Source organism: Apiospora hydei (genome assembly GCF_038363865.1).
Source record: "Apiospora hydei strain CBS 114990 chromosome Unknown utg000006l_segment0_segment0, whole genome shotgun sequence".
NCBI lineage: Eukaryota > Fungi > Ascomycota > Sordariomycetes > Amphisphaeriales > Apiosporaceae > Apiospora > Apiospora hydei.
In genome coordinates this window covers 4,360,625-4,388,591 of record NW_027117365.1, presented here as the reverse complement: position 1 = coordinate 4,388,591, position 27,967 = coordinate 4,360,625, and the positions used below count along the sequence as shown (strand labels likewise).

Below are 27,967 nucleotides of genomic sequence, written 5' to 3'. Positions count from 1 at the left end.
TCTTTGGGACTTTTGGAAGTCACACGACGAAGTGGACTGCCGATTCAGCCATTCCAAATGGATGTCGGACCAGTGTTATCTACTGGCCAGTGCACTCCAGATCTTCCACAACGAGCGCAAAAAACAGCTTCGGCTTCCCGACGTCGAGATCGAGGCGGATCAGAAAGAGCTTTTTGGTCGACACGGAGATATCAAGGCGGAGAACATACTGTGGTTCAAAAAGCAATCTGAAGAGCTGGATCAACTAGTATTGTATGGCCCCTATTCTTACTACTGCAGCCCCAGCTTTTGGGGTCTCTGGGCACTGGGGATATAATGCTCGAGGACGCCTTGATGAGTTACCTATGACATGGTCATACTAACTGAGGTCTCAATCGCAGAAACGACTTTGGACTCGCCCGTCTGCATTCCAAGATATCACGCTCGATGCAAATCGCAATTGGCATGCCACGGACGGAAACATACCGGGCACCCGAGTTTGACATACCTAACGGTAAGATCACTCGCACTTCCGATATATTCTCGCTAGGCTGTACCTTCTTGGAGTTCGTGACCTGGTTCCTCGAGGGCTTCAAGGCGGCAGATGTCGAATTCGTGGATGCAAGATCGGAACCCGACCCGCACGATCCCAACTTCAAATTAGATACCTTCTTCAAGATTGAGGATGAGTCTGGCACCAAGGTCCCCATCATCAAGCAACAGGTCAAAGATTGGATTCAGCGCCTGCGAGACCACCGGAATTGTACGCATTACATCAATGACTTCCTGGACCTCATTGAGCAGAACATGCTGGATCCAAATCCAAAGCAGCGGTTTGAGTCAAGCAGAGTCGTTGATAGGTTAGGGGTTCTCCGAACAGCTTGTCACAGCGATACGACTTACTGGAGGGATCCTATTCATATTCAGTCATGAGCACTGAGGTGTTACAAAAAGGCGTTATGGGTTTCTAACAGCTGATTTTCGTTAATTACTTATGGGCTGGGGCCCATGTATTCGTGTACTCATTATCTTCGTTCGGGGTTACAGGCGTTATTGCTTCTCGTATACCCAAATGCAAATGCAAATACTGTTCTGAATCGTGAATCGTGAATCGTTGGACGCCCAATGGTTCCCTCCAATACCCCGCTCTGTGATCGTCACTCCTCATAATGCTGAAAAATATCGTGATCCAGCGATTGTAACTGATCCTGGCCAGTGTGTCAGCGGGAATGAGCAGGCTGAAGTGCAAACTGAAGGCTCACCTTAGTCATCTCCTTTGGCAAACAAATTATCCATCGTTCCTTTCGCAGCTGGAGGTTTCCGATGTTGTCAACGGTGGTGTCGAAATCTGCCTTGCGGAGGTTGGGTACACGCACCTTAACCTCCCACTTCCCTTCTCCAAACATGTCATCGAGGGACGCTTTCAGTTTGACCTGACTTCGGTACTTCTTTCGCAGGACGTGTTCATACACTTTAGGAGCGACAGAAGGCTGAGCAGCCGAAGGCTGAATTCTGGGCTGGGGAGGAGAGCTCGTCGTACTGTCGCACTGCTTTTCCGTCATTGCGCAGCTTGGGCATAATCGAAGTGGAAAATGTGCCTTGAGGCTTGGGGCGAAAGTGGATGGAAGGTATGGGTTGCGGCCTAGCCGGCCATGTCGGGCGCTTTGGGGGCCACATGCAGACCTGACTGTATTAACCCCCGCGCCCGGTCGTGCGGTGCGGCAGCTACTCGCTGAGCCACTACAGGCTCGAACCGCATAAGCGGCATGGTTGATGAGTGAGCCTGCAGAGCAGGTAGTGGCTAACCGGCATAAGGGGCCAATCAGGGGTCGATGAAATCCCAGCGCCCAGTGGCTATGCTCCGAATTGCCCGTCGTACTACTTTATGAGCGCGATCGAACGGCATCCTCCCAGTAATCAAACCTTTCCACATCAACATTCGCGCCGACGAAAATGGACTGGGAACGTACTGACAGCCACTGGACGAACCATGATTTCTCCCGGTTCACCTACGATACAGGTGAACTTGACCCAGCAACCGCCACAGTTGTGTCAAGCTTGGAAAGTAATGGGGTCAGTATTCGCTACCCAAGCAAACCCGAACTTGATCTAACTGCTTTCTTAGCATAAATTCGACATTGAAACTCTTAGTTCTCCGGGAGCTTGGAAGATATGGTTTGATAAGGCAAGAACGCTATTAATGCATAAGTTACCAGCACTCACTGACCAAGCGACCAGATCGACCTTAGCAAGGAGTCGGGATTCTGTGTCATGTACGAACGCTCTGTTCATGTTAAGCCACAGGTTACACATTGCTAATGTGCGGCGTTTAGCATATACAACAAGGCCCAGGGGTCTTTTGGTGGAGATGGGTTCGAGTCACTGATGTCGTTACCAGTCACTCGCAACACCTTCACAGAGACAGTCCAGAAATTCCAGCTTCAGCCATGTATTACCCGTACTATAATGAGGGAGAAGGTATACTTCTCAACTCAATCAGTAAGCGACAATGAGTCCAAACTCACTAGCGTTGGTAGGCTTCATCTCGACCCCTATTCCAAAGTGTCAGGAACAAGTTTAACCATAAGAGTGAAAACTAGGCATAACATCACGTACTGCATCGTCCGCAAATGGAGACATGGCTCTATCAAGTACATTCCGTCTGGAACAGGGGTTGTCTCTATCCATTGTATTTGGATGCAAGGAGGAATCAAAACGGAAGCTGATAAACAAACTGAAACGGGTCGGCCGTGCGAACTACCACCCAATGATCATGGCAGGGATCTTCTTCGAATTGAGAGAGCGAGGCTAGAGGAGTGCGTGGATCAGCTCACCGACGACTTCGCTCTCAATTCCTCCGAGATCCGTCCCCTGGATCTCAACATGGGCAGCAAGCAAATGGTCGGCTATCTGCAGAAGTGCTATAGGAGCCGGGAGCTAGGAAGCGAGATCAACGCTCTAAAGCGGCAACTGAAAAGGGTAATCGACGAGACAGCCGTGTTTGACGAAACCATTGAAGTAAACGCCGAAAAGGACAATGTCTCGCAAGCCTGTGAGACGGCCGAGAGACAAGAGCAGCAGCGACTTAAGCGTGCTGGTCATCAGATCAAAACTCGACTCGAAGAGATGTGCGACATACTCGACGAAAAGATCGATAGCTGCAACGTAACTATAGACAATATGTCTCTGACTATGCAGACGGTGAGTAGTACCATATACCGAAAAGACCTGTTGGGCCTCCTAGCTGACCCCTTTATCATTGTCCTAGCTCTGGAATCACTTCGCCCAGGAAGACAACAAGCTCAACACCAAGTTCAACAGAGTCAACACGCATCTATCGACAACCAACAAGGAGATCTCCCAGTCCATGCAAGACGACAGCTCCCAGATGAAGTTCATCGCACTACTGACGATGGTGTTCCTGCCCATCTCTACCATGGCGGTAAGGTTGTCCTTGCCCGCGAATGAGAATGGCCAAACCAAATACTGACATAAATCTCAGTCGATCTTCTCCACGGAACTCTTCTCGTGGGACGCAGGCCCAGGAGAAGCGGTCATATCGAAGTACCTGTGGGTTTTCATCGTCATATCCCTGGCCTTGACTACAGTGGTAGTAGGCGCCTGGGGCATCGCCACGCGATATGCCTTTTTGAGGAGGAAGAAGCTCGACGATGAGAACAAGGACTATGAGAAAGTAGCGTGACCAATACTTGTGTGTTAGCTTCCATGGTAGGGGTAGTCAGGCTGGCTTGACAGAGAGTTGACGTCGTGGGAGGGTTCGAATACGGATGTGCGGAGGGCAATCAAACTGGGACCATCTCATTAGTAGTCAATAGATCTTAATAATACCATTGCCTAGAGCGAATTGTATGTTGAGCTTCTAGTCCGGCCGCTCCCGGCGTCAAAGATGGTTGCAGTGCCCGAATGTTAGCAGACCCCGATATCTTGGTCACGAAACGCCGGAACCACCATAACGTCAATCAGCCAATTGCCCCCAAGTCCCTCTCAACTTCTGATCACATTGTAGCTTCTGCTTCAAAGCCATAGCAAGTATATGTGATGGGGTGGCATGTTCCCCCGCAGCCCGTTTGCTGACTTGTGGGCCATTCCTCACAACTCCGATGCATCTCGGGGCGTACAGGATAACGCTGGGCCTCCATTCCAATCAAAGACGATCGTGAACACTCGGAACCAAAGGCTCTATGGTTCTGATTTCAAATACGCCGCGCGAATTCCGTCTGTTCATTTGTCATCGTGTGGACGATAATTTGGCATATAAGTGTTGCAACGACCCCTATAATGGCAGTTGTCTTTCTCCCGGACCATCATCATCAACTCACAGCACGAAAAACCTCTATCCGCCATGTCTATCTCCAAACTAATCTTCCTTTTACCTACCCTTTTACCAAGCCTCTTCATCGCAACCGCCTCGCCCTTATCCTTCACCCAGTCGTCGCCGCACCCAAGCACTGACCATGTCCTAACCACTCCCTCCTATCCCAACCGCACCCTAGCCGGCGTGACCGTGATCGACACCCCCTCGTCCGCGCCGCCGAAGCACGTGCCCGCGCGCACGCCAGCGACTTCGTCTACAACCACGTGATGCGGGGCTGGCTCTTTGGGGTCCTGCTGTGGAACCACCATCAGGCGAGCAACGGCCACCCTAATGTCACCACCACCACCCCGAACGTCGATCCTGCAACGGAAAGCTTCGATCTCGAAGTCCACGCCGTCGCAGCGCTCCTCCACGATATCGGCTGGGACCGAACCCCCAACTCCCCTACGTCAGCCCCGACCGCCGTTTCGAAATCGACGGCGCCATCGCGTCGCGCGACTTCCTCTCCGAGCACCAGCACAACCATACTAACGAATTCGACAACGCCGGGCGTGCCGTATGGGACCACCGCCGCACGCAGCTGGTCTGGGACGCCATCGCGCTGCACACGACGGCCAGCATCTCGCAGTACAAGGAGGCCGAGGTGCGCGTCGTGGGCCAAGGCATCATGATGGACTTCCAGGGGCCGCAGCTGGGCGTGACGGCGGCCGAGTACGCGGCCGTGGTGGCGCGGTTCCCGCAGACCGGGTTCGGCGCCGGGGTCAACGAGACGACTGTCTGGCTTTGCGCGACCAAGCCGGAGACTACTTATGGTAAGTTAACACATAGAAACACACACCAACACCCTCTCTATCTCTCCTCCAGACCCCCCCTCCCCCTTTCCCCTCTCTCAAAGATCCTCTGGCGTTTTGCGTTGCCGATTTCTTGACTATGTATTCCAAATTCCATTAAAATGAGAGCTAACGTTGCGCGCCCTTTTATCTAGACACGTTCATGCAGCCCTTTGGAGAGCACTACGTCGCCAACTACTCCGCAGAGGGCCACCGAGCTTTCGACCTCATCACGGCCTTGCCCAACTGAGGAAGGAAGGATGGAAGAGGGGTTTTCTTTGACTCTAACTAACTCGTAAAAGACGAACTGAAAAGATTGTTCGTACTTGAAGTATGACATTTCAACACTCTCGTTCATGTTTTTTACTGCCGGACGCAGAAGGGGTCTGTGAGATAGAATATAAGAAAAAGAAATATTGAGAGGTTTTAAGTTCAATAATAGCCCCTAGCTGCGTTCAATGTCTTTCTCCTGGGCATGAATGAGTGCTCTATCAAGTTCATCAACTGGCTTTCAAGAAAGCAAGAGGGCCGATTTGGGCGATTTATTATTATAATTATTTACTCATTAATCCTTTATAGTCGTCGTTTGCCCCGTCAAGAAGCACCGTTCCATATAAGCCCATTTTCCCATTTTGTATATCCTATAAAATGTCCAGCATATTTTGATTTCTTCTTGGTATCCTATATTATTAAAAGTTTGTTTTTATTTCTCTATACAGTATCCTCCTCTTGCATCGCCCTCTGCCTCTCCACGCGGGCCACCCGCCAGCCGGGGCCGTATATCCAGTTCACCACGGCGAACGGTGTCGCCACTACCATGACGAAGAGCGACAGGCCCACGTAGGTGGCGACGGGGCCGAAGCCCGACACCATCATCTCGACCACGGCGACACCCGCGGCGCCCAGACTGCACCGGACCAGGTTGTTGATGGCGGTGCTGCCGGCGCCTTGGCCGGGGCAGAGGTCCGAGACGAGCGACTGGTTGGCGGCGAAGACGGCGTTGCTGGTCGCGGCCACGAGGAATTGCATGATGAGCGGGATGACGATGCGCCAGTCGAGGGAGTATCTGGGTCCGGGTCGGCCTCCGTCAGAAGCGAGAGGCCATAACCAGCCGTCGACAGGACGAACAGGCTAGCGATCCAGGGCAGGTGGCGAAGACGGGTGCGCTCGATGGGGAAGTCGACGGGCATCTTCTTGGCCGGCAGCTTCTGGTCCTCGGGGATGCCGTGGGCGACGTTGTAGGCCACCTCGGCGGTGCGGAAGTCCTTGGTCATGAGGTAGCCGACGATGCTGGATCCGACAATAGTTCCGACACCTACGATATCGTATGTTAGATTAAATGAAAACTGGAGCTGGGTAAGGAGGGGGCTGCTGCTCACCATTTGGCAGGAAGGCGAGACCAATTTCCAGTTCGTCAAGGCCGAAGTGACCCTTGAAGATGCTCGTCGTGCTCGACGTAACCATGCTCCATACGGCGTAGATTATGCCTCCGAAAATCAAGTGCAACAGCACGTCAGGCTGACCCAAGAGCTTCAGGGGAGCGAGGAAGGATTGGAGAGACACCTTCTTTCGAACCAGCGAGTCATCCTCCTGGTCGTGCACGCCGGCGGGCGCCTTCACGATGCGCTCAAAGAAGGGCTGGTAGATACCCCGGAGTCGGACCGATCCGTCGCCAGCAATGGTGCGCAGGGTCTCGGGCAGCAGGAACAGAATCATCACGAACACGGTACCAGACAAGATCACGAGGAAGACGAAGATCGATCGGAACCCGAGCTTCTCAGCCAGGATACCGCCCAGAACGGGGCCAACAGCGATACTGAAGTTACGAACTGTGGGGGAGGAATGTGTGTTAGTTCATCGCATCGCAATCTCCTTTTAGGTAGTAAAGGAACCACTTACTGGCTTGGTAGAAGCTAATGTAGGCGCCCTTCTCGGAAGGGTGCGCAATATCCTGGATGACGCCATTGCCGATACTAACAGTCGACGCGCTTCCGGCAGACTGGAGACCACGGAAGAGGAGCACGACCGCAAAGTTGGGCGAGAAACTCAGGGCGATGTTGGCGGTCACATACACGATGAACGAGGCGATGTAGATGGGCCGGCGTCCAATGGTATCCGAGAGAGAGCCCCAGAACAGGGGCGAGATGCCTTGCACGACCAGGTACGACGTGATGGTGAGGGAGACGCTGGAGAGTGAGACGTGGAGGTCCTACATCATTTCACATGTGTTAGTTGACCCGCCGAGCTGAATAAGAGGGTGGTGATGTAATGGCCTGAGTGGCTCTGGGGTCACTTACGTCTGCGATAGTCTTTGTCGCCGGGAAGTAGATGTTGGACGACAGGCCCGAGAACAGACCAGCAACACCAATGATGCCGATGAGAAGCCGCTTGTAGCTCACGGGAAACACGTGGAACGGCTTTTCTGGCTTCTCGGGCATCTCAGGCTTTTCCGGGTCGGCGAGCGAGGAAACCTCGGACCGTTGTTGTTGCTCTTCGGTCACCGTCGACATATCCTTGTCCTTTTCCTCGTCCCTGTGGTAGCTGGCATGCCGAGACGGGCTGGGCGGCGACTCGATGACTTCTGGGCGACTGTGGTAGGCGGGGTTGTCGATGCTGAGCGGCCGGGCTGCAGCGGACGATAGGGAGAGTCTAACCATGGTCGTTGACGAGATGAACCCAAGGGATGCAAGATTATGCAAACTTCTTACTGGCAGACGGAGAGATCTTATGCTCTAATGTCGTCGACTTGCCGTGTAAGTTAGTTGGGAGGGGAGGGGGATAGTCCAGCCAAAGGAGTGTGTTTGAGTTGGTCCGGCCAAGAAAGAGTCAATCTCAGAGGATGCTCTGTATTTAAGCACAAATGACCCTTTGACAACACCATATTGACAGGCAATTTTGTTTTGCTATAATATCGAGAGCCTATAATCCGATACAGGCGAGCCTGGTTTGCCAAGAGCGACGATCCGGTAGGAGATTTGGTTTATCAAAGCGAGCCGGCATTGACGATCAGCTTGGCCCAGAGGAGTGGGTTCCCCTTTGATGATCAGTCAGTCATGTGTATCGAATGGGCGAGGAAGGGGAAATGGATAGGTCTGTTCTGGTCTGGAAGGGTGAAAAGGTACGGTGCCTGGCCCGCACAGTAACCCCTGCCGGCTGAGATTATCATGATGAAGCCTCCTTTCCCCCACGCAGCTTGGCGTCTAAAGGGGTCGCATATTTGCCAAGCGTCTACGGCTGGTAGATCCTCCCAGGTAATGTGCTGGTGAAGGTTAGGGACTGGTACAGTGCAATTAAGTGGGAGTCATGATCTTCCCTTGATCAGGGCTCGCCCCCACCAAAATCTTTGGTTTCTCGAACGGTGCAGTGCAGTGCAGTGCGTACAGGGGCCGTCCGAAAAAAGAAGAGGCAATACTGTATGTCGATGTGTGCATGCACGTAGTATGTGTGGTGGTATTGGTGCTGTTTTGTGTGCGGATCCGGCTTTCTTTTCCGGCCGTTACAGATAAAAACAGATGCGTGGAAAGCAGAGCTGTACAGACGGAGTAGGTGACGCTGCCGATCTACCTTATCCTTATTGTCGGCGACGAATGAGATAATCTCGTGGGGACGGCGAGGTCGCGTTGCCTCGTGGGCTAAGGCAGTTCCGGTAGCGGCTAGCGAGCGATCTGCACTCCACAGGAGAGCCAAAGGAGCCACAGGAACCACCAGAACCACACGAACCACAGCCCCCCAACCGCGTCAGCCCGTAGCTCGAGTGTCCGTTTAAATGGCTCCCAATCCAATTTCGGCCAGATTTCGGGCCTACGAATTGAACGAGTGAAGTCAGAGTCGGCGACGGCGCACACAACGAGGAGAAAAAGAAGGGGAGTCATGATGCGGGAGGAGGCTTGGCTTGGCTTGACTCGTCTTGGCTTCCACGAGTCGAGTGTGAGTCGTCGCTGCTGCCCAACGCCAAGAGGCGGCTGCCCGTTTAAGCTCAGAGTCACTTGAAACAAGCGCTGGCAGGTGCCGGGCTGTCCACGCTTCGAACCCGAGGGCGCTTGGCTTATTGAAGCTTAGTCTTTGTCGGGTCTCTTGGCTCAAGGTTAGGTTAGGTTAGGTTAGGTTGCATGTGATTGATGTTCACAACGGGACGAGATAAACTAGATGTAGATAGTCAAGATGGACAAGATAGGACCAGATAGGACTAGATAGACTTCCGTCAATCGTTGGAAGACCGTTCTCCCCTGTCGGCCTGTCAGCGTCGAGGCCAATGATGCGCATCGGCAAGTCTCGTTCGCTCGAGGCTTATCGCAGCCGTTCTTGGGGCGTGTGGCGCAACCAATAGCACTGCGGCACGGCACTCTATAAAGCCTTATTGGGATCTGCCGTTTCGCATAGCAGGGTTGCAGCGAAACACGCCTACTGTACTGACAGAGAGGTCCCTGGACAGTAGTCCCTGAACAGAGGTTCCTGAACAGAAGCCCTGACGTCCCTGACGTCCCTTAGGGGGCAAGGAAAAAGACCCGAACTAGGCCAACACTTGGGCCAAATTAAACAACAGCTGTTGATAGGAGCTGACAGAGTGTCTCGTTGGGCCATTCACAACGATTGATTGATCCCGACGCCTCAGCCCTGTGACAGGTCGGGTAACAGATGAGCAAGCAGGTGGGACAAAATCCCCAGAGGCCGTGAGGCACGCGACCAACTGCTCCAACAGGTCAAGGAAAAGCGCCGCCCTTGCCCATAATAATTTTTTTTCCTTTTGCTTTTCCAATTGAGAGGATCGCGGCTGGGGAGCTGACGTTTTTTCTATGTGTGTTCAGTTTCACGACGAAACGAACCCCCCAAGACCCCCCACTGATAACCCCCCTGGCTAGTTTGGGCCAGGGTGGCATGGCCCGCGAGCCCCGGGGCTCCACCAGGCCCCCACAGGGATCTTCGCGCCGGAATGCTTGGGTGAAGTTGCTTAATCTTGATCCTCCACCGGCATTGGGATGCCTTCGCCCATATGACGCGGCGCTTCCCAGCAGGTGGGCGGCGGTGGGGACACGGGAAGACAAGCTCTAGAACGTCCGGTTGTCGGTTGGCCAAAAGGGTTCTACTTTTTCCTTATCATGTCATCTGATCTACAAGTACGGTCTCCACTGCCTACACGTCCCCTTCGCTTGGCTTCAGGGTTTAAATATAGAATTGCCCAAGCCTTCTTCCACGCCATCTCCATTGATGAGGCCTGTTTCAACCCCTTCGCCTTCCGCCTTCCGCATTCCACCTGCCTTCAATGAGCGACTCGAAACGCCTCCCATCGACTTCGGGGCATACAAACTATGCATAAGTCGAGGAATGCATGACGTTGATGGGAACCTGTCACCCGAATTTCTCGTAGCTCTTGCTGCTACGCACGGCTTGGCTGGGCTTCAGGGTCATCTTCAATTGGGCATGGTAGCTGAAGTCAGCCGTGGCCAGGTCATTGAACGTGGACGAGACAGTGCCAGGCTCGGATTTAGGAGCGCGGGAGCGATTGAAGTTGCGAACTTACGCATTCCGGGAAGCCCCGATTCCGGTACGTGTTGTGGCAGCTCCGGTGCCGCTGTCGGCACGCAACTGCCCTCTGGGGTCAAGCTCGAGGCGCTTTCGCCTGAGCCTAGGTGCTCGCGCGAGCGGCGAACCCAAGAGCTCAAGGTTCGGCCGAGGTCGGTGATGCGGCTCACGAACAGCGCGATTACGACTGGCAAAGAGAGAGCAACAAGACCAATGCTGAGCTCTATGTAACTGTTGATGGACTCCGTCAGTGACATTTCCCCGGGTGTGCATTGATGCCATCAAGCCTACACTTACCATGTAATGTAAATAGCGATGCCTGACCACCACGAAAAGTCGTCAACGTCGAAGTAGTACTGTATGATCAAATTTGCCATGCCAGCAGCAACAGCCCTACCCAATACGAGTCAGCTCGGCGTTCCACCTCGCGGGAGTGTACTCACACCAAGCCCGTCAGAAAGACGAAGCTGATTCCCACCTTCCGTTTCTTCGGTAGAACCAGCCCTTTTACCTGACTTAGGGGGATGAACATGACGTAGAAGTCCGTGATGACGCCAAAATAGCAGCCTGCCAGGAGCAGCTTCGGGCCGATGGCAAAGCATCGGTCGAAGTAGCGATCATCCAGCCAGCCGTATTCCTCGTTGGACCACGGCACGCAGACCACCACGTAGGTGATCATGTAGGCGATGCCAAACGTGACCACTGTCGCTATCCCGGCCCAGACCATGATTCTGACTTTGCGCACAGGACCGAAGAGGCGCAGGTAGAAGACCAGGAATGCCACCTTGATCAAGGTGTTGCAAAAGCGATGAAGAACCGTGTCTGCCACCGAGAGCTATGGTGAACCACATATCAGCAACAAGACCCCACGAGTAAAGATGAAAGAGATTGATAAGGAATGAGAGGTTTGGAAGACGGGAGATCTACCTTCATAAAGTGAATATACTTGCGCTGGGATACATCCCACAGGTGAATCCCCAGCAGACTGTTGCCTGGCATGTCGCAGACTATTTCGGCGTAAGCTGTTTATTCCAATTGTCCAACAAGTTATGTTACTCACGACTCAATACCAGCCCAGCGTATGACAGTGTGGCTAACTAAGAGTCGGCGATGTTAGGACAATGGATACGCCCCTCAAGCCCAGTGGGGTCTCACTGTTGCCGCGATACAAAACCCTGCCACTGGTAAGTACAAGCCATGGTAGATTGACGGCAAATTTCCCTCGAGGAACGTACAATCGTCGATGCCAAATGAGTGATTGACTCGGAGGCGCACATACGTTCGAGACCCGGTCAGCAGAACCATGGCCGCAGACGTGGCAGCAATGACAGTTACAAGCTGGTACGAGATGGACTCTGGGTTGACGAGATTTGATTCTTTGCCCGGCGGCGCCTCCCGTGCCGGAGTGGTGTCCAGATCGCCATCCATATCGTTACGTGATGAGAACAGTGTCTTGCTGCCCAAAGTCAAGGCCAGGCATATATGTCAACTTTGAGCCAGGAGGAATGTCGAGACACAATAAAGATTGAAAATCCAATGAGCAACAGGCCAAAGAACCCATTTGTGGGAAATTCATGAGACATAATGTTCCCCCACTGGCCTGGCCTGAACTCAGCATTTGTACGATTGGCACATCTTGTTTGCTTGATGGCGTTGTCGAGACCTCCAAGACGCTGCTTCGTTTAGTTACCAGCAGAGCGGTGACACGGCGTCAAGCAAGGGTGCATGTTTGCTCAGCAATATCGACGCAAGCCACGTCGAGAAAGGGAAAGGAGCAATCACAGGTCATCATCACCAAATCACAAATGCGCATTGGTCGCCACTGCAGCTGCGTACTGCATTTCATAGAACTAAGCTTCCCCGCTTCGTGACCTGGAGTAGGTATGAATGGAGATCTTGAAGACAGTTGCGAGTTACCCGCAGGTCATGCCAACGCCAGCGTAGACGTTCATGGAGTGTTGCTGGTAGCATATTCCATGACCATGAAGCTCCTCTCATTGAACCTCCTAGAAAAGGTTGGGGGTATCGGTGTCATCTCAAGAGCCCATGTCCCAGCAAGCGAAAGTAGTTGCCAGACCGCAGTGCCGCGAGGGGGATCGTCCCATCGTCTGCACACGCCCGATCTCTTCAGCTGCACAAACACAGGGTGCATTATCCGGCGCCCTAAGACTGCAGCGAAGCCAACCAATCGACTCGGGTTTCCCTGCAGCTAAGCAACCAGGGAGCATCCCTGCTGTCAAGGGGTGTTCTGTGAACCCGAGCCCACTATATGGCATCCGACAGAGGGAGAACGGCCCGGCAACGGATCTTCCCACCTAGGATTCATCCAACGGTCGTAGCAATTCTTGACCCTTGGGAAGCTAACCAGTTGCATTCTATCAGTGTCTGGTCAACCGAAAGTAATCTCAGCCGAAAACCCCTGCTTGTTTACTCCCGGCCCGAACAAAGGGTCCAGGTTCATCAGTTCCAGGTGAACTCTTTTGATGCAGATATATTACTTGCATACTTGGATCCATGATACCAAGCAAGGTCTCCATATTAATATTCTTTAGTTTTTCTGACTAGGGATGATAGTATGAGCAGCATTTGCTTCTAAGACGCCGCCCCTTGTATAAGACGACAGCTATAAGTATGATTTGAAAAGGTTTTATAAATACTTAATGTATTCGCTTCTTCCATTTCAAAAAACATAGGAAAATAGATATCCCTATGGCCAGCGGGAAGTCCATCCAGTGCAACTTAGATCTTGGGCGAATGTAAACTGGGAATGCTATAAGGCAGTCGTTATGATGGTATGTGATGCATTTCATTTTCTAGTAGAGAAGAACCCGAGGCTTCGAGTGAGGCATTAAGGCATTCATGTAGGAAGCACTGTTGTCAATGAGGGTTCGTTTGGTTGCAGTTGCCAGCAAAGACACAGCCCAGACATCGACCAGTAGCAATGCACTGCTCTCGTTTGCAAGGCAACCAACCAACCACCAATGCCTAAGCTGTTCTTTAGTCAGCACTCCAACCGTTTTCCTTTTCGCAGCGAGTTGAGTCTTTCCTTTTTAAATAACAAACAAACCATCTCGCCACATTGTACAAAGGCTTGGAAGTTGTTGCGCTCACAGTCAAATACTACACGCATAATCTACGAGCTACCCCTATTCCGCTACTTCCAGATCGACCCCGGTTCATTATCAAACCGCTCTCCCAACTATCTCACCCGACCACGATCCAGATCTCCCCGAAGCTCAGCACTTGCTGCGACCAAGTCTCCATTCGAGGCCCCCAACAACACCAAACATGGACTTCTTCCGTTTCCCCGGCGAGGTACGCAACATGGTGTACAGGGCGTTGCTTGTCTATCCAGACAATGCGATCCTCATATCTTACGAGAGACAACTTTCCGGATCAATCAAGTTGACGTTCTATGATCGGGCTTTCGGCCGGCGAAATTTTCTTGAGCCTGCGGTTCTCCGGCTGAACAAGCAGGCCAGATTGGAGGCGAGCCCAGTCCTCTACTCGCAGAACCACTTCGACCTACGCAACGTCGACGAGTTCAACATGGCCAAGGACAGGCGCTGCGAGTATATGCTGTCCTTCTTCGCAAGCATCATCGGCCGCGACAACGCCGGTCTCATTCGCCACGTCACTGTCCAGTTCCCCCACGTGCCCGAGCACAACGGATGCATACTGTCCGCATCGTGGCTGACAGAGCGCTCGAACATCCCGCGTCTCCTCGCCTCTGATTACGGATGCGTCGAGACGGTCGAGATGGCCCTGGGAGAGCACGGGGAGGTCCAGGGCCTCGGCATAGACAACGCCAAGGAGGTGGATCAGGGATTGGCGTTGATTGATACCCAACTGCGCTCAATGCCGTCCCTGAAGAACATTGTAGCTAATGTATTCATGAAGGATTACATGCATTATGGCCTTGTGGACTTTGTAACTGCTTCTCTGCGCGATGGTATGGTCAGTCGAGGATGGACCTTGGTGACAAAATGGCACTTTGGTGACGCCCCAGTGCCTAGGATGGCACGAAGACGAAGACTAGCAAGGGTGGTTAAGACAGGTGGGCTTTTCTCAAGGAGATAGTATTTTGTGGATTGTTAAAAGCTTGATAGCAGATGACATGACAAGGAATGCAGAAACTTTATTCTTTACGATATCCCAGTCTCTGTTGAAAGCTCAGAAGACTATCGTCCTGAGAATTTTATCCTTGGCACATGTGAAATATACACCTTTCCCTGATTGACAGGTCGTCTACGTATGTTCCCAACCTCAGCTATACCCCCTATTGGTACTAAGACGATTACACCCACCAAGCCGACACAATGGACTTCTTCTCCCTCCCCGGCGAGCTCCGCAACCAAATCTACGCGCACCTCCTCGTGCACCCCGGCCTTTCCATCAGAATCCACAAGCACTACCCCGGCCCGCCCCAAAACAAACGCGCCGTATCCAGCACCAGCAGCTGGACGGCGACGACGACGCCAACCGGCCAACCCCCTTGGGCCTCGAGCCCGCCATCCTCCGCGCCAGCAAAGGACCCACGCCGAGGCCCGCTCCGCCCTCTACGCGCAGAACCGCTTCGACTTCTGCGCCGAGTTCAACCGGCTCGCCCCCAACGAGTACCGGCATTACTACTTGACCATGGCCAGCCGGCTGGTGCCCCAAGGGCGGACCCTCGCGGCCTTCGCGCGCGCCGTCGGTCCGCACAACGCCAGCCTGGTCCGCCACATCTCCATCCTCTTTCCCTACCTGTCGACCCCCTCCGCGCCGCCGCCGTCCGGCGATGCCACCATCCCCGAGAAAGGCTCCCAGATCCTGGACTTGATCGGCACCGAGTTCCCAAACCTCAGGGCGGTCGACATATTCTTGTGTCAGGATTTGAGGCGTAGGCATGCCCCGAAAGCGGACCTGGCTCTAATCGATGCCAAACTCCGGGCGATGCCGCTGCTAAAGGACATTGCAGTATACACAACCTTTTGTACTAGAAGATATGCGCAGGACTTTTCCATCCGTCCGTCTCTACGTGAGAAGATAGTCCGCCAAGGTTGGACTGTGTCACCGTTCTATGCACCTATGCATGGAGATAAAGATGTCGCGATCAACGATGACACGTGGAGTCGTCAACTGTGGTTGTCATTGCCTTCTTGACAATAACGCGCACCGTTTTATTCTGTATTGCGCTATCCGCGATTCAAAGTCGGAGAAAGGTTCATAATACTCTATGCCAATGACCGCATTGGGAAATACCATGCGCGCTGGCATGCGGAGTTGGTGACGGCCATGGGAAGCACAGTCGCAATGAGACACCAGTGGCAGTGGAATATTTTGACTACGGCATTTCACTGGCAGACTGCAATGAATGCAGAAATCGATTGAAGCATCTGTTAAAGGAATCCAACAGTTATTCATAGACATCATGGCATAATGGCATTGTAGTGTTGGCAACGTTTTGAGGCCGTCTGCCCGCTGGGCTAGAGCCAGCAATCAAGCTTTAGCGGTACATGTCCCAATTGAGCCTTCTAGCATGGACTACCCCAGCATACCTACATAGCCCTTGAACACATGCATAATTCACAATCAACACAGGACTTGGTCTTAACAAAGGTCTATTAACGGAATTGCACTCTCTATCTAGTGGTATCCTCGCAGCCAGAATTCTGGAAGGCGATGGTTGCCTGGTCCTCCAATCCAGACACCCTCGCCTCAACGACTCTGGCGGCCGTCAGGGTGCGCCTGTCCCGGTTGTCTTCTTTTTCAACCAGCGACGCTCGAAACAGTAATGCCGTAAACCATGCAACCCAAACTTTTCTGCTCATCGCAAGAAAAAAAGACAAAAGGAAAGGACGTGACCATGATCATACGTGGTATTGATAATGCGTGAAGAGTCGTAAAAGGATCGCATCGCGATGCCCCAGCGCGAGCCGTTTAGATGTCATCCTCATCGGAGAAGACCTCCTCACCTCGCTTGCGGCGCGCCATACGCTCCTTCTTCTTCTTGCGGGCCTCGGAGCTGGTCAGCTTCGCCTTCTTCTTGGTGGTGACAATCTTGTTGCCCATAGCATCGAACTTCTCCTCCTCATCGTCCTCCTTCTTGTCTAGACGGGCACCGGAACCCTGACCCTGAACCCAGTTGTGGCCGGAAGGAGTCATCTTGCCGTCCATGACAGCCCAGACTTCCTCAGTCAAGTCCTTGGTGAACTCGGCCGAGTGAGTAATGATAATGACACCACCCTCGAACTTCTTCAGGGCCTTGGACAGGGCACCGAGAGAGTCACGATCCAGGTAGTTGGTAGGCTCGTCAAGGACGATCAAGTGAGGTCGCTGCCAAGAGCAGGCAGCCAAGACGACCTTGACACGCTGGCCACCGGACAGACCACGCATACGCGAGTGAGACACCAGCTCGGCATCGAGACCGAAGTTGGCGCAGTGGGCCTCAATCTCCTTTCGGACCAGAGGACGGAACTGACCAGAGGCCAGGGCCTCCTTCATATCAACATCGGCAACCATCTTCTGATGCGAGGCCAACAGCTCGGAACGAGGCAACCAGGCGTTGTCAGCAGACATCATAGGAACCCAGCGCTCGTTCTTCATGCCGACGTTCTCACCGAGAGCGAACGAACACTCGTACTCGTAGCTGTTCTTGAACTTTCTACGGCTGGAGATGCCGATGACACGACGCTGAGTACCCTCGACCTTGAAGATCTTGTCCATGGCCTTCTCATCATCCTCGGTGATGACCTTGTTGGCACGATCCATGGTCTCACGATCCTCACCAGTCTGGAAACGCCACTGGATGTACTCGGGAAGGAGTGCTGGACAAGTGGTTATCGATATGGGCGAAAGCGTGCTGCTTGATGTAGGCGATACGGATGTTCTCGTGCTGGTAGATCTCACCAGCAGTGGGGATAAGTTCACCGGTCAGGACGTTGATCAGAGTGGACTTGCCAGCACCGTTGGGACCAATGACAGCGATACGCGAGCTAAGCGAGCACTGGAAGGTGATGTCGCTGATCTGGGGCTTGGGGGTGCCGGGGTACTGGAAGCTCATCTTGGTGGCACGGAGAATGGCCTTGGCCTTGGTCTTGACACCCTCCAGGAAACCGGGCTCGGGGAAGCTGAACTCGATCTCGGACTCTCCGAGCTCGTAGTAGGACTTGGCGTGGGGGTTCTGCTTGACGAAGTCCTTCAGGTTACCCTTGTAACGCTTGAGCTTGAAGCGCTCGTAGTGGATGATGTACTGGGTGACGTTGTCCAAGAAGCTGCTGTCGTGAGAGACGATGATGGAAGTGCAAGGGGAGTTGCGGAGGTAGTCCTCCAGCCACTTGACGTTCTTCACATCCAAATGGTTGGTAGGCTCATCAAGAAGCAGGATATCGGGGGACTCGAAGACAGCACGGCACAGGGCGAGCTTCATTCTCCAACCACCAGAAAGGGCAGTGATGCCACCCTCAACCATGGCAGGGTTGAAGCCGAACTCGTCAAGCTGCTTGCGGACATCCTCAACGCTGGTCTCGACCTTAGCCTCCTGAAGCTTCTTCATGGTCCAGTCAATGACAGTCATTTCGGTATCAGCAGAGTCCAGATCGTGCTCGATGAAGGCAGTCTTGACCTCGCTCTGTTTGGGGAAACCCTCGACCTGCTCGTTGTTGATGGCGCGCATGAGAGTGGACTTTCCGGAACCGTTGGGACCGCAGAGACCGTAGCGGCGACCACGCTTAAGACGCAGATGGGTCTGGTTGAGAAGAATCTTGGCACCGTAGGCAAGGGAGAAGGTGCAGTCGCAAAGATCCTCACCATCATCATCGGCATCGGCCTCAACCTCATCAGCACCCTCATAACCAGGAGTGGCACGCTTGCGGAGAGAGTCAACGACGCTCTCGGCATCAGCCTCACCAACGACGACGGTGGCGAAAGGCTTGACGGCACCAGCCCAGACGGCGGAGTCAGTCTCCTTCTCGTCAATAAGCTGGCCACCAATGGCAGAGATGTACTCCATGACGGGGCCGAGCTTCTGGGCAGTCTTGGAGTGCTTGTCGGGGATGATGGCCTTGAGGTGCTCAAGGACAACAGCCATATCACTGGCGTGGCTGACCTCGGGGATGACACCGTTCTTGACGTCACCAACACGGGTGATGGTCTCAAGAGCTTGCTTGGTCTTCTCACGAGCCTCGGGATCAGCCAAGTTCTCGTAGTTCTTCTGAAGACCGGGCATCATCTTGGGCAAGAAAGGAGCGACAATGGTAGGGTCGTCGACAAGCTTGCACATGTTGTCGATAATGACGGCAGCCTTACGCTTGATGGCGGTGTCGCGCTCACCAAGACCACGATCCAGAAGAGGAACCATGAGGGCCAGAGTAGGCTCACGGACCTCAGTGACGAAAGTGGTGGCACCGAGCAAGTGGACAGTCTCGGGGACGTTCTCGGGCTTAGCAATACACTTGATAAGCTCGGGAATGAAACGCTCGATATCTCGGTTGACGATCAGCTCGCAGAGCTTCTCCATGGTCTTGTAGGCACGCTCCTTGACCTCCTTCTTGGTGTCCCACATGGACTCGGAAACGCAGGGAATGAGTTCGGGGACGCGGTAGGCCAGCTGGGCGGGGGCGACGCGGACGAGGGTGTCGATGCAGTCGAGAGCAGTCATCTTCTCGGGCCACTTCATGGCAGTGAGGATGGAGTTCATGATGTGGGGAAGGACAGCCTTGACGGCGTTGGGGTTGATGGCCTCCATGATGGCCATGGCGGCAGCGATGGCGGCATTCTTGACGCCAGTGATCTTGTCACCAATGGCGGCAAGAACGGAAGGCAGAAGGACGACGAGGTAGGGCTCGACGTTGGTGCCAACCTCGGAGTGCTGGGCGATGTCCTGGATGGCCAGGGCAGCCTTTTCACGGAGGGCGGCATCCTTCTTGTTGGAGATGTGCTTCTTGAGGGCCTCAACAGTCCTGTAGACACAAGTAGGTTAGCACGGCATCCCAGTGACGCGAGGTAGTGTAAGATTGTCGCAACAGTGCAAGGCGATTTTAGCTGCTACAGCGCAAATTCGCACATGTCGATTTTTTTTCCGCTGCCAGAAGAGGGGTGATTTGGGAGGCCCACAAATTGTGGGATAGACCAAAATCACCCCGAAATGCTCGCAGAAGGAGAATTATCTTCAGGGCAGGGTGACCAGTAGAGATCAAAGATCGAGACGCTGCTATTTGCGCTGCGCAGAATATCGTGTGTAAAATATCGGGAAGCTGATTGGCCTAGGGGCCTGGCCACAAGCGCAAGGCTGTGGAAGGCGCACCAAATGCAATCGGCGGGGATGTGTGATGTTGGAAGGGCGTGAAGGTTACTCACTTCTCGGGGGCGTCCTGGTCCTCGATGCGACCGTTGATGAAGCTAGCCAGAGCGTTGGTGGCCTCCTTGGTAGCAGCAGCGTCCTTGGAGACGGTGAGCTTGGACATCAGGTCGTCCAAGACCTTGATGGATTGGGAGTTCTCCTTGGCCGACATTGTGAAGGATGGTGTCGGAAGATTAGGGAGGTTGGGTTTTGTCTACAACGAAGCGCCGGATCGTCTATGAGACCCAAGATAACCGTCTAGATCGGTACCGAAAAAATGGTGTCAAAAAAGATAACGGGAAGAGTGATCAAAAGCCCACAGATACTGACGGAGAATCAGACCTGTTCTATGATGGCAGTTTGGTCACACACACTCTTGATGTGCTTTTTTTCTATACACCACGCGGGGTATCGGAGAAAGAAATGCTGAGTTGGAGGCTCAGACTTCTTCCAATATTCGGTGAGAAAAAAAAGAGAGGAAAGGTGTAGGAGGAAAAGAAGAGGTTGTGGAGGGGAGGAAAAAGTCAGAAGCAAGTCTGAGGGTGGGCAACAGGGCAGGACACCTTTTATCTGGCAGACTGTGTCAGAATGATGGCAGCTTGGCCTAGTGCTGGTGTTGGATTCAATATGACTGGCCCAGAGAATAATTTTTTTTTCTTCGGATCTCCTCTTGGGTTCTGACTGCGGTCGAGGGGCAACAGGAATTTTGGTGTGTTGGAGGGGAATCCTCAGTCCAATGGAGGGGTCTCTGTCTGAGATGTGGAGTATTCAGTGGGGCTGAGGGGAGGGTCTTTTTGGGCGCCACTGGAAACCCTCTGAGAGTTCAGAGCCTGAGAGGCACTTTGGAGGCAGACAACAGAGCGACAAGGCGGGGGGTGCACGTTGCCCAGTGAGAGAGGACGAGAAAAAAAAATCGGCCTGGAAAAGATTTGCAGGGGTACATCCCACCACCGCCAGCACAGACGGCTGCTGCCAAAATGTTCTAGCCTGGACAGATTTTGATTGGCTTTTGCGACTCGTGCTTATCATGTTTATCGCCTAGATACTAAGATAATGGGGGGCTAAAAATCTGATGAGAGAGTTCGCCGCCGCCTGGAGCAGCGCACCCAAAAGCGGTGAGAGCGAGCCGTTCATGCACATGGCAATTTGGCAGTCTGGGATGGACTTGGAAGGCTGGAAGGACATACAGACACACACTCCAGCAGCATAACCCGGCTATTCTTGGATTACCTCCCTTCCTTACCAAGGCTTAGGTTACTGTTTTATTTCCCCTGCAAGGTTTCATTTTTACCACCATGATGCTCTAAGGCGATGGTATTCGTTATTGATACCGAGACTCGTGTGCACAGAGCAATGTCGGTTCGTTTCAGCTTGGGAACATGGCCATCTTTGGTAGCTTATTTTTTACCTTTACGTGACATACGCCTTTACTGAGTCGTACAGCCAGAGGTCCTACCAGGAACCAGGTAAAAACCAAGCCTTCGTTGCATGTACAAATCCAAAGTGGCATTTAGACGTTCTGGTGATCCGGGGAATCGGTTGCTGTTACTCAACCTGTTCCACAAATGCAAGTCGTGTGTCTTGCCACCCACGTTATTCTTTCGGATCGATGTCTGCTGGCCTGGTAAGTGTTGACTTTGTAGACCTCGACTCGGAGCCTGAAAGTCTGTGACTGGGCCGGGTAGTTCCACGGGGCATGGCTCCATCCTTCCCGTTTACCATTGCAAACCTTTTTCCTGTTGCATTACAGTCACAGATGCTACAGATCCTGAGAGCGACGAGTGCAGTATATGAATTTGTGGGTTGAAACCAAGAAAATGCTCATCACCAGCTATGAGACCGCGAACTAGACCTTGGCCTGGATGGATTGATCTGACAGGAGTCACTAAACATGCTCACTGCTCACTCCAACCAACCCTTTCCGGCCACTCTCTAACCCACGGCATTCCCGATCAAGGGACCCCTTAGCGCCCTAGCTTGGCGAGAAAGGGGGAAAACGCCAGCATTAAAGCCTTCAATCAATTTTTAGCTGTCCCCCAAAAATTCGGCATGCACTTGCCTATCTGCTAAAGGGTCTCTGTCGCCGCGATTTGCCGCTCAGCTCAGCGCCTTGCTAGCTGCGACCAAATTGAATTGCCCTCTTCGGACCCACCCCCGGATTTCTATCTCGTCTTCTTTGCATTACGGTGGACGGATCGCACCCGCGCCTTGCCCCGGCTCCAACGACCATAAGCAATTAACAAGATGCGCTTGGCCTAAAACACATCACCGCCTTTTGGTCTTGCTGACGATGCTTCAAGTTTTTTCGCAATTGGTAGGACCGGTCCTTTCGCGAACAATAATTGGGTTCTTTCTGAGTCTGCCTTGAGAATCTGTCAATATGGTTGTCCCTCGATTGCCCCCCGAATTTCCTCGCAAAATCGTCTGCGTAGCACGCCCCCTCTACGTTCCTCGCATGCGATGCAATCAGTCCAACGGATGGCTGCGAGACCCAACGACTTGGATTCTGGTGCTATCAATGATATGCCCTTAATGGCGGCAACGCTGCCCTTGGTATAATACCTAGGCAGTATTCTAATATGCCACTAATTGGATAAACATCATACCACTGCACTGGGTATTCCCTAGTCCATACAGGACGGACGACACGATATGGTGGGGGCAGCGTTGTTGCCATCAAGGGGATAGCGAAAATGTGAATGCGATATGTAAGTCGCGTAGGGAAGACAAGTAAAACTCCTGTAGATGCCCATATTTGGAACAATGAATTGATGCCATGGATGACCTACTCATCGCATGCGGACAAGCCTTTGATGCGACCACACTCGAACCACATGCCAGACAATGGACCATGGAGGCTTCGACCCCGGAAGCAGCGATGGATAGTAGAACTTCGGGGAACAAAGTGATTCTAGATGCCAGAAATGACTACTTCGTCGCGGCACCGAAACCACCTTTGGTGTTTATGGGGTATCCTTTTCGTTCTTGTAATTTTTAGCCCCTGACTGGCGAGCAACAGCAACTACCGTCGAAGATTATAGATAGAATATATACAACTATTCGTATAGTTAGTCGACTGACTCCTCTCCTTATCAGCAGAGGCAATACCTAGGCTAATTCACTCCATGGATTTCAGCGGCACCCAGAAGCCAAAACCTAATCCCTTCTCAATCCCACCACCTCAAGGCCCAACACCACCATTCCCCTACGGGTCGCCGCCGCCCCAAGGCCCCCCGACCGGCGTTCAGACCGCCAACACTGAGGAGCCCCTGGACCCGGACTACAAGGCGACCGAGTACGAGGACAAAGAGGCCTACTGGTCCAAGCCCAGCGTGGAGGATCTCATAAACGTCAGCGGCAACGCCGGCAACAACGGAGGGGGCAACAGCACCGCCAACGCGAACCCCGGGAGAATGTCGCTCTGGCAGAAGCCGCAGCAGCCGCCCGTGCAAGCCGACGCGACGATAGAGCAGCGCGCCGAGGCGCGCGCCCGCGCCTCCATCCGCAATGGCAAGATCCCCCTGATCAACGGCTGGGACTGGCAGCCGTTCCTGACGGCCGTCTTCGCGCGCAACCAGAAGATGCCGCTGGACCCGAACAAGGAGGCGATCAACTTCGTCGAGGAGGAGGAGGAGGACTCCGAGTACGACATCGGCGACGGCCTGGCGGGCCCCGTGTCCAACCAGCCGACGCAGATCCCCAGCACGCTCGAGCCCGAGGACCGGCTGCCGCAGCAGGCCGGGCACCGGCCGCCCGTCGGGAGCCAGAAGCCGCCGCCCAAGCAGCCCGGCGACGGGTCCTGGAACTTCGTGCTCTACATCCCCGAGTGGACGGACCCGGCCTGGGACCCGGCCTGGGAGCGCATCTACGGCACGGACCAGAAGAGGCCGCGCTTCCAGCGGGACGGGATGCAGAACCTGCGCCCCGCCCTGCGCGCCGAGGACGTGCTGCGCAACCCGACGCCCTACGCGCGGCGCTGGGGGATACCGTCGGACCGGACGGACGGGCGCAGCCGGACGAGCCCGACCTTCTCGCGAACGCGAGACTTTGGCGCCGGCGTCAGCGACGCCATCGTCACCAAGGCCATGGACGACGCGACGCGGGCGCTGCCGCGAGGAGACGCTCAAGCGCATCGACCAGGGCACGACGCAGTACCGAGGCGACGGCATCGCGCCCGAGATTGTCGAGGAGTTCCGGCAGTACGCCCAGATCCCGAGCCAGGAGGACATCCGCTCGGGCGCCGTCCGGGCGGGCCAACCGTTCGAGCGCTACATCGAGACGCTTCCCCCGCTGTACGCGACCTTTACCAAGGCCTCATCGACGATGTGCTCGAGGACGAGGATTACCAACGCTATATGTTCTACGACATGACCTCTGACGAGATGTACCGCAACAACATCTATACTATGTCTGACAATGAGAAATACACCTTGAGCGAAATTGAGCTTCACCCGTAAGTTAAGCGGCCGATGATTAGTTTCCCAGTTGTAGGGGTAGACCTCGTTTTAGGCTACGTGTACTAATACGTATCTGTCAATTAGGCTCGTAGCCAAGGGGAAGTGGGAAGACACGTTATTCAAGGGGGCAATGGCGCGGTTTCCCCGTGTTGTATATGACTTCTGGGGCAAGCGAGAGGAGTACGACGTGGTAAGTTATCATGTTTTCCCACCTTGTCTGTTCCCCATATACATTGGACCCAAGCAGCAGGCAACTGACACTATCCTTTTCGTGCCGCGCATAGCACCGAAACCCCACGATCTGGGCCGCCCTCCAGCCCGCGCTACAGCTGGTGACGCGCGTCCTCCAAACGAACCCGATGTTCTGGCGCAGCCTCAAGGACCTGCGGACGCGGCGCAAGATCGACGCGCGGCTGGACCCGCGGGGCCCGGACGAGCAGCGGACGGCCTTCCTGCAGAAGTTCATCCCGCTCGACGAGATCCCGCAGCCGGGCGACCGGGGCTACCGCCGCGACTTCGACCGGCGCTACTGGGCGCTCGAGGAGCTCGCCGCGGCCGGCTTCGACTTCGCCTACCACGTCGACCGGCTGCTGCTGAACCACCTCCACATCGGCATCTGCGGCGGCTTCGTCGACGTCGACGGCAAGCCCGACTCCTTCGTCTTCGGCCGCACCTCCATCAGCTTTGCCGGGCCGGACTCCAGCATCTACGTCAACATCTCGGCCGAGCTGATCTGGCCCCTGCTCGTCCCCCTCTACAGCAGCAGCGAGAAGCTGAGCACCAGCTATATCGTCGCGACAACTATTCTTCACGAGCTCATGGTAAGTCCCGTGCACACAATCTTCGAATTCCCTTAGAAGACCATACCCTCCCTCCCCCATTGCTACACCACTCCGATTACAGCTGAGCCCAAGCCAATCTAACAAATATATGCCAGCACGCGACCTGCTACGCCATCGATCTCCTGTGTGCGCGGGACTACCAGCTCTACGACCCGCAGCAGACCAGAGACCAAACCGACGCCCTGGCCGACTGGTGGGAGGAGTCGACCGACAACGAGTGTGGCAAGGGCGAGCCGTGGTGGCGGGACGACGTCCGGTGCGAGCTGGGCTGGGCGTTTGAGAAGGAGTTCTGGGGCGACAGCGCCGTCAACGTGACGGTCGGCAGCAAGAACTACGGCCTCTCCAAGTACATCTCGACCCTGCCGCTCGGCATCATCACGGAGCGCATCCCCAGCGCCAGCTACAACCAGGATGCCGACGTGCTGCGCGGCACCTACCCGGTCGAGGACTACTTCCGGCCCGTCCCCATCGACTACTACGCCAAGTTCTTCACCGAGGCCTTCTGGCAGAACGACTGGCCCCGCCACGGCTTCGCCGCCTTCAAGCGCCTGCCGCCCGACCGCCAGAACCTCTGTCTGATGCTGCCCGACTGGTTCCCCGAGAAGGCGATGCAGAACATCTTCGGGTCCGACAACTGGTGCTTCTTCCGCGTCGTCATCCGCTCGCTGCGCCGCTACGGCCTCTCCATCCTGGCCGAGTACCTGAACCAGGTCGTCTGGGAGGTGCGCGGGTTCCACAGCCTGCGGAACCGCTGGCTGCTGGACGCGCAGACCTGGCATTACGACGACTACCGCTGGTCCGATGTGATGGAACCGCTAAACCAAATCGCGGACGACGTCAAGGCCAAGTGGGTGGCGGCCAGCAGCCCGACCGACGAGCTCTACCAAGACTGGCTGGCGGACAAGGACGCCCCCTATCCCGACCGGCAGCAGTGGGTCAAGCTCATGGAAAACGAGTTCATGGAACTCACCAGGGACGGCGGCCCCTACTTCACCCTGATCGAGTCGCTGCACCGCCTGATCTCGGACGAGATGCGGGTCATGGAGCGCATGGTGTACGAGTTCCTGACGGTGCGCAAGGGCCAGCGCCAGTTCATCTACCGGCCGGAGGCCGACTCGGACCCGCTGATCGCGCTCGTCAACCAGATGATCGCCCGGAAAGAAGACATCGAAGACCACCAGAACCAGCTGGACGACCTGCAGATGTGCGCCGTGCTCGCCAGCGAGACGGACCGCATCACCCAGTGGTTCGCCTATCTGGACCAGGACTCGCAGCGGCTCCGCCACCTCAGCAACCTGGTCCTGGGCGAGTGGCAGATCGAGGACGACGAGGCCAAGCGGCTGCGCGAGGCCATGAACTCGGTCCCCTCGGCCCTCTACGAGAAGCGCTCGCTCCGGCTGCGCAAGATGGCCATGAAGGAGTACACCGCCCTGGACCCCCGGATCCGCGACGCCGTCGATCGCTTCTACCAGATCGTCGAGAACTGGGTGGCCAGCGTGAACTTGCCCGAAGCCGTCACTCAAGGGTCGGAAACGGCGCAGCAAAAGGTGGCGGCACTGCAGCAGCGACTGAACAAAATCGGTGGAGATTCACTGGGCGTGAGTCAACCTGGCCAGTCCACCGGCGGATCGAAGAAGCCCAGCAATAATATCTTCGCCTGGAGGAAACCCGGCAACCAGAGCGAGGTAGACGATGCGACGCGTCGCGTTGGAACCACCATGGGCATCTCAGGCTCATCAGCTGTGAGCAGAGTGAACTCGGTGAGAGACAGCAACCGCACCGTGGCTTTCGGGCAGTCCGGATTCCAGGGACCGACGCCACCACGGCGTACGACAGGACCAAAGACGGCTACCTCGGCCAATCCTTTCGCCAAATACAGCAACCTGCAGAACACGCTGGTGAACACCCCGCCCAAGTTCCAAGGCAACTTCGCCACCCAGGTCAACGTGACAGCACCGCCCGAATCGATATTCGGGGGCTGAACCTCCCACAGGCGCAAAACCCCTTCGGCTCAACCAATGCCACGATGATGCCAACGGCCCCGTTCCCATACCCCTATGCGGACCGCAACATGTCGACCAGCGACATGGCGTATGTGACACAGAATCCCACGCCGGCGCTTCAGCAACTCATAAATGCGCTCCAATTCCCATCACAGGAGTACCGGGACCCACAAGAAGAAGAAGACATTATGTAGAACTATAAGCCGCTTGGTAGCGACAAGGAGAAGAGTACAATATGGTCGCGCCTTTCGTCTTTGAGGGAGACTGTACCGGGACAAACAGCCGAATGTGGACCTTGTAGATATGTAACAGTAGATAAACTAATACAATACCAATAAGATGTGCGAAAGGCCAATACTCTGAGTTATATCGCAAACGATGGAACATATCAATGGCCACCCAATACCTTTATCAAAGGCGGGACACATGATGTGCATGCGTGAAAAGGGGCGTGAGAACCAGACGCCATGGCGGCGGTACGTACCATCTGATGTCTTCACCAAACACACAGATGATAAATCGAGTTTTTCCGCGATGAAACATCATAGAAACCCAGTGTTCACCTGTAAGAATGTGTATCGTCATGGACACATCTTAGTATTTGAGGGTGCACTGGCGATCGGTTATCCGAGCTCAAAGCCGAAGCGGGAAGCTGAACAGATCTAGCACAATGGCCAA

General features: G+C 54.5%; 10 protein-coding genes across 10 annotated transcripts; 6 read left to right on the top strand and 4 right to left on the bottom strand.

Annotated features, from left to right (window-relative positions):
• Positions 1–61: 61 nt before the first annotated feature.
• PG997_008609 (kinase-like protein) lies at positions 62–912 on the top strand (the record flags this gene model as incomplete). Its single annotated transcript, XM_066812924.1, has 2 exons — positions 62–252; positions 381–912. 2 exons carry the CDS (start codon positions 62–64, stop codon positions 910–912), a joined length of 723 nt encoding a protein of 240 aa, XP_066668266.1.
• A 287-nt stretch (positions 913–1,199) lies between these two features.
• Positions 1,200–1,541, bottom strand: PG997_008608 (uncharacterized protein; the record flags this gene model as incomplete). The annotated part of the gene is made up of 1 exon (XM_066812923.1): positions 1,200–1,541. The coding sequence occupies one exon, from the start codon at positions 1,539–1,541 to the stop codon at positions 1,200–1,202; it is 342 nt and encodes a 113-aa protein (XP_066668265.1).
• Positions 1,542–2,862: 1,321 nt separating this feature from the next.
• On the top strand, positions 2,863–3,682 carry PG997_008607 (uncharacterized protein; the record flags this gene model as incomplete). Its single annotated transcript, XM_066812922.1, has 3 exons — positions 2,863–3,180; positions 3,248–3,421; positions 3,482–3,682. 3 exons carry the CDS (start codon positions 2,863–2,865, stop codon positions 3,680–3,682), a joined length of 693 nt encoding a protein of 230 aa, XP_066668264.1.
• Positions 3,683–4,342: 660 nt separating this feature from the next.
• Positions 4,343–5,395, top strand: PG997_008606 (uncharacterized protein; the record flags this gene model as incomplete). Its single annotated transcript, XM_066812921.1, has 3 exons — positions 4,343–4,578; positions 4,769–5,127; positions 5,301–5,395. 3 exons carry the CDS (start codon positions 4,343–4,345, stop codon positions 5,393–5,395), a joined length of 690 nt encoding a protein of 229 aa, XP_066668263.1.
• Positions 5,396–5,856: 461 nt separating this feature from the next.
• Positions 5,857–7,802, bottom strand: PG997_008605 (MFS general substrate transporter; the record flags this gene model as incomplete). Its single annotated transcript, XM_066812920.1, has 5 exons — positions 5,857–6,211; positions 6,274–6,460; positions 6,525–6,974; positions 7,045–7,354; positions 7,443–7,802. 5 exons carry the CDS (start codon positions 7,800–7,802, stop codon positions 5,857–5,859), a joined length of 1,662 nt encoding a protein of 553 aa, XP_066668262.1.
• A 2,717-nt stretch (positions 7,803–10,519) lies between these two features.
• Positions 10,520–12,093, bottom strand: PG997_008604 (uncharacterized protein; the record flags this gene model as incomplete). Its single annotated transcript, XM_066812919.1, has 6 exons — positions 10,520–10,551; positions 10,664–10,896; positions 10,963–11,058; positions 11,109–11,500; positions 11,593–11,672; positions 11,901–12,093. 6 exons carry the CDS (start codon positions 12,091–12,093, stop codon positions 10,520–10,522), a joined length of 1,026 nt encoding a protein of 341 aa, XP_066668261.1.
• A 1,860-nt stretch (positions 12,094–13,953) lies between these two features.
• Positions 13,954–14,745, top strand: PG997_008603 (uncharacterized protein; the record flags this gene model as incomplete). Its single annotated transcript, XM_066812918.1, has 1 exon — positions 13,954–14,745. One exon carries the CDS (start codon positions 13,954–13,956, stop codon positions 14,743–14,745), a length of 792 nt encoding a protein of 263 aa, XP_066668260.1.
• A 174-nt stretch (positions 14,746–14,919) lies between these two features.
• On the top strand, positions 14,920–15,810 carry PG997_008602 (uncharacterized protein; the record flags this gene model as incomplete). The annotated part of the gene is made up of 1 exon (XM_066812917.1): positions 14,920–15,810. One exon carries the CDS (start codon positions 14,920–14,922, stop codon positions 15,808–15,810), a length of 891 nt encoding a protein of 296 aa, XP_066668259.1.
• Positions 15,811–16,587: 777 nt separating this feature from the next.
• Positions 16,588–20,159, bottom strand: PG997_008601 (elongation factor 3; the record flags this gene model as incomplete). The annotated part of the gene is given in 3 exon segments (XM_066812916.1): positions 16,588–17,451; positions 17,462–19,607; positions 20,005–20,159. The coding sequence occupies 3 exon segments, from the start codon at positions 20,157–20,159 to the stop codon at positions 16,588–16,590; spliced, it is 3,165 nt and encodes a 1,054-aa protein (XP_066668258.1).
• A 2,953-nt stretch (positions 20,160–23,112) lies between these two features.
• On the top strand, positions 23,113–27,268 carry PG997_008600 (uncharacterized protein; the record flags this gene model as incomplete). The annotated part of the gene is made up of 4 exons (XM_066812915.1): positions 23,113–24,440; positions 24,529–24,634; positions 24,729–25,265; positions 25,382–27,268. The coding sequence occupies 4 exons, from the start codon at positions 23,113–23,115 to the stop codon at positions 27,266–27,268; spliced, it is 3,858 nt and encodes a 1,285-aa protein (XP_066668257.1).
• Positions 27,269–27,967: the final 699 nt, after the last annotated feature.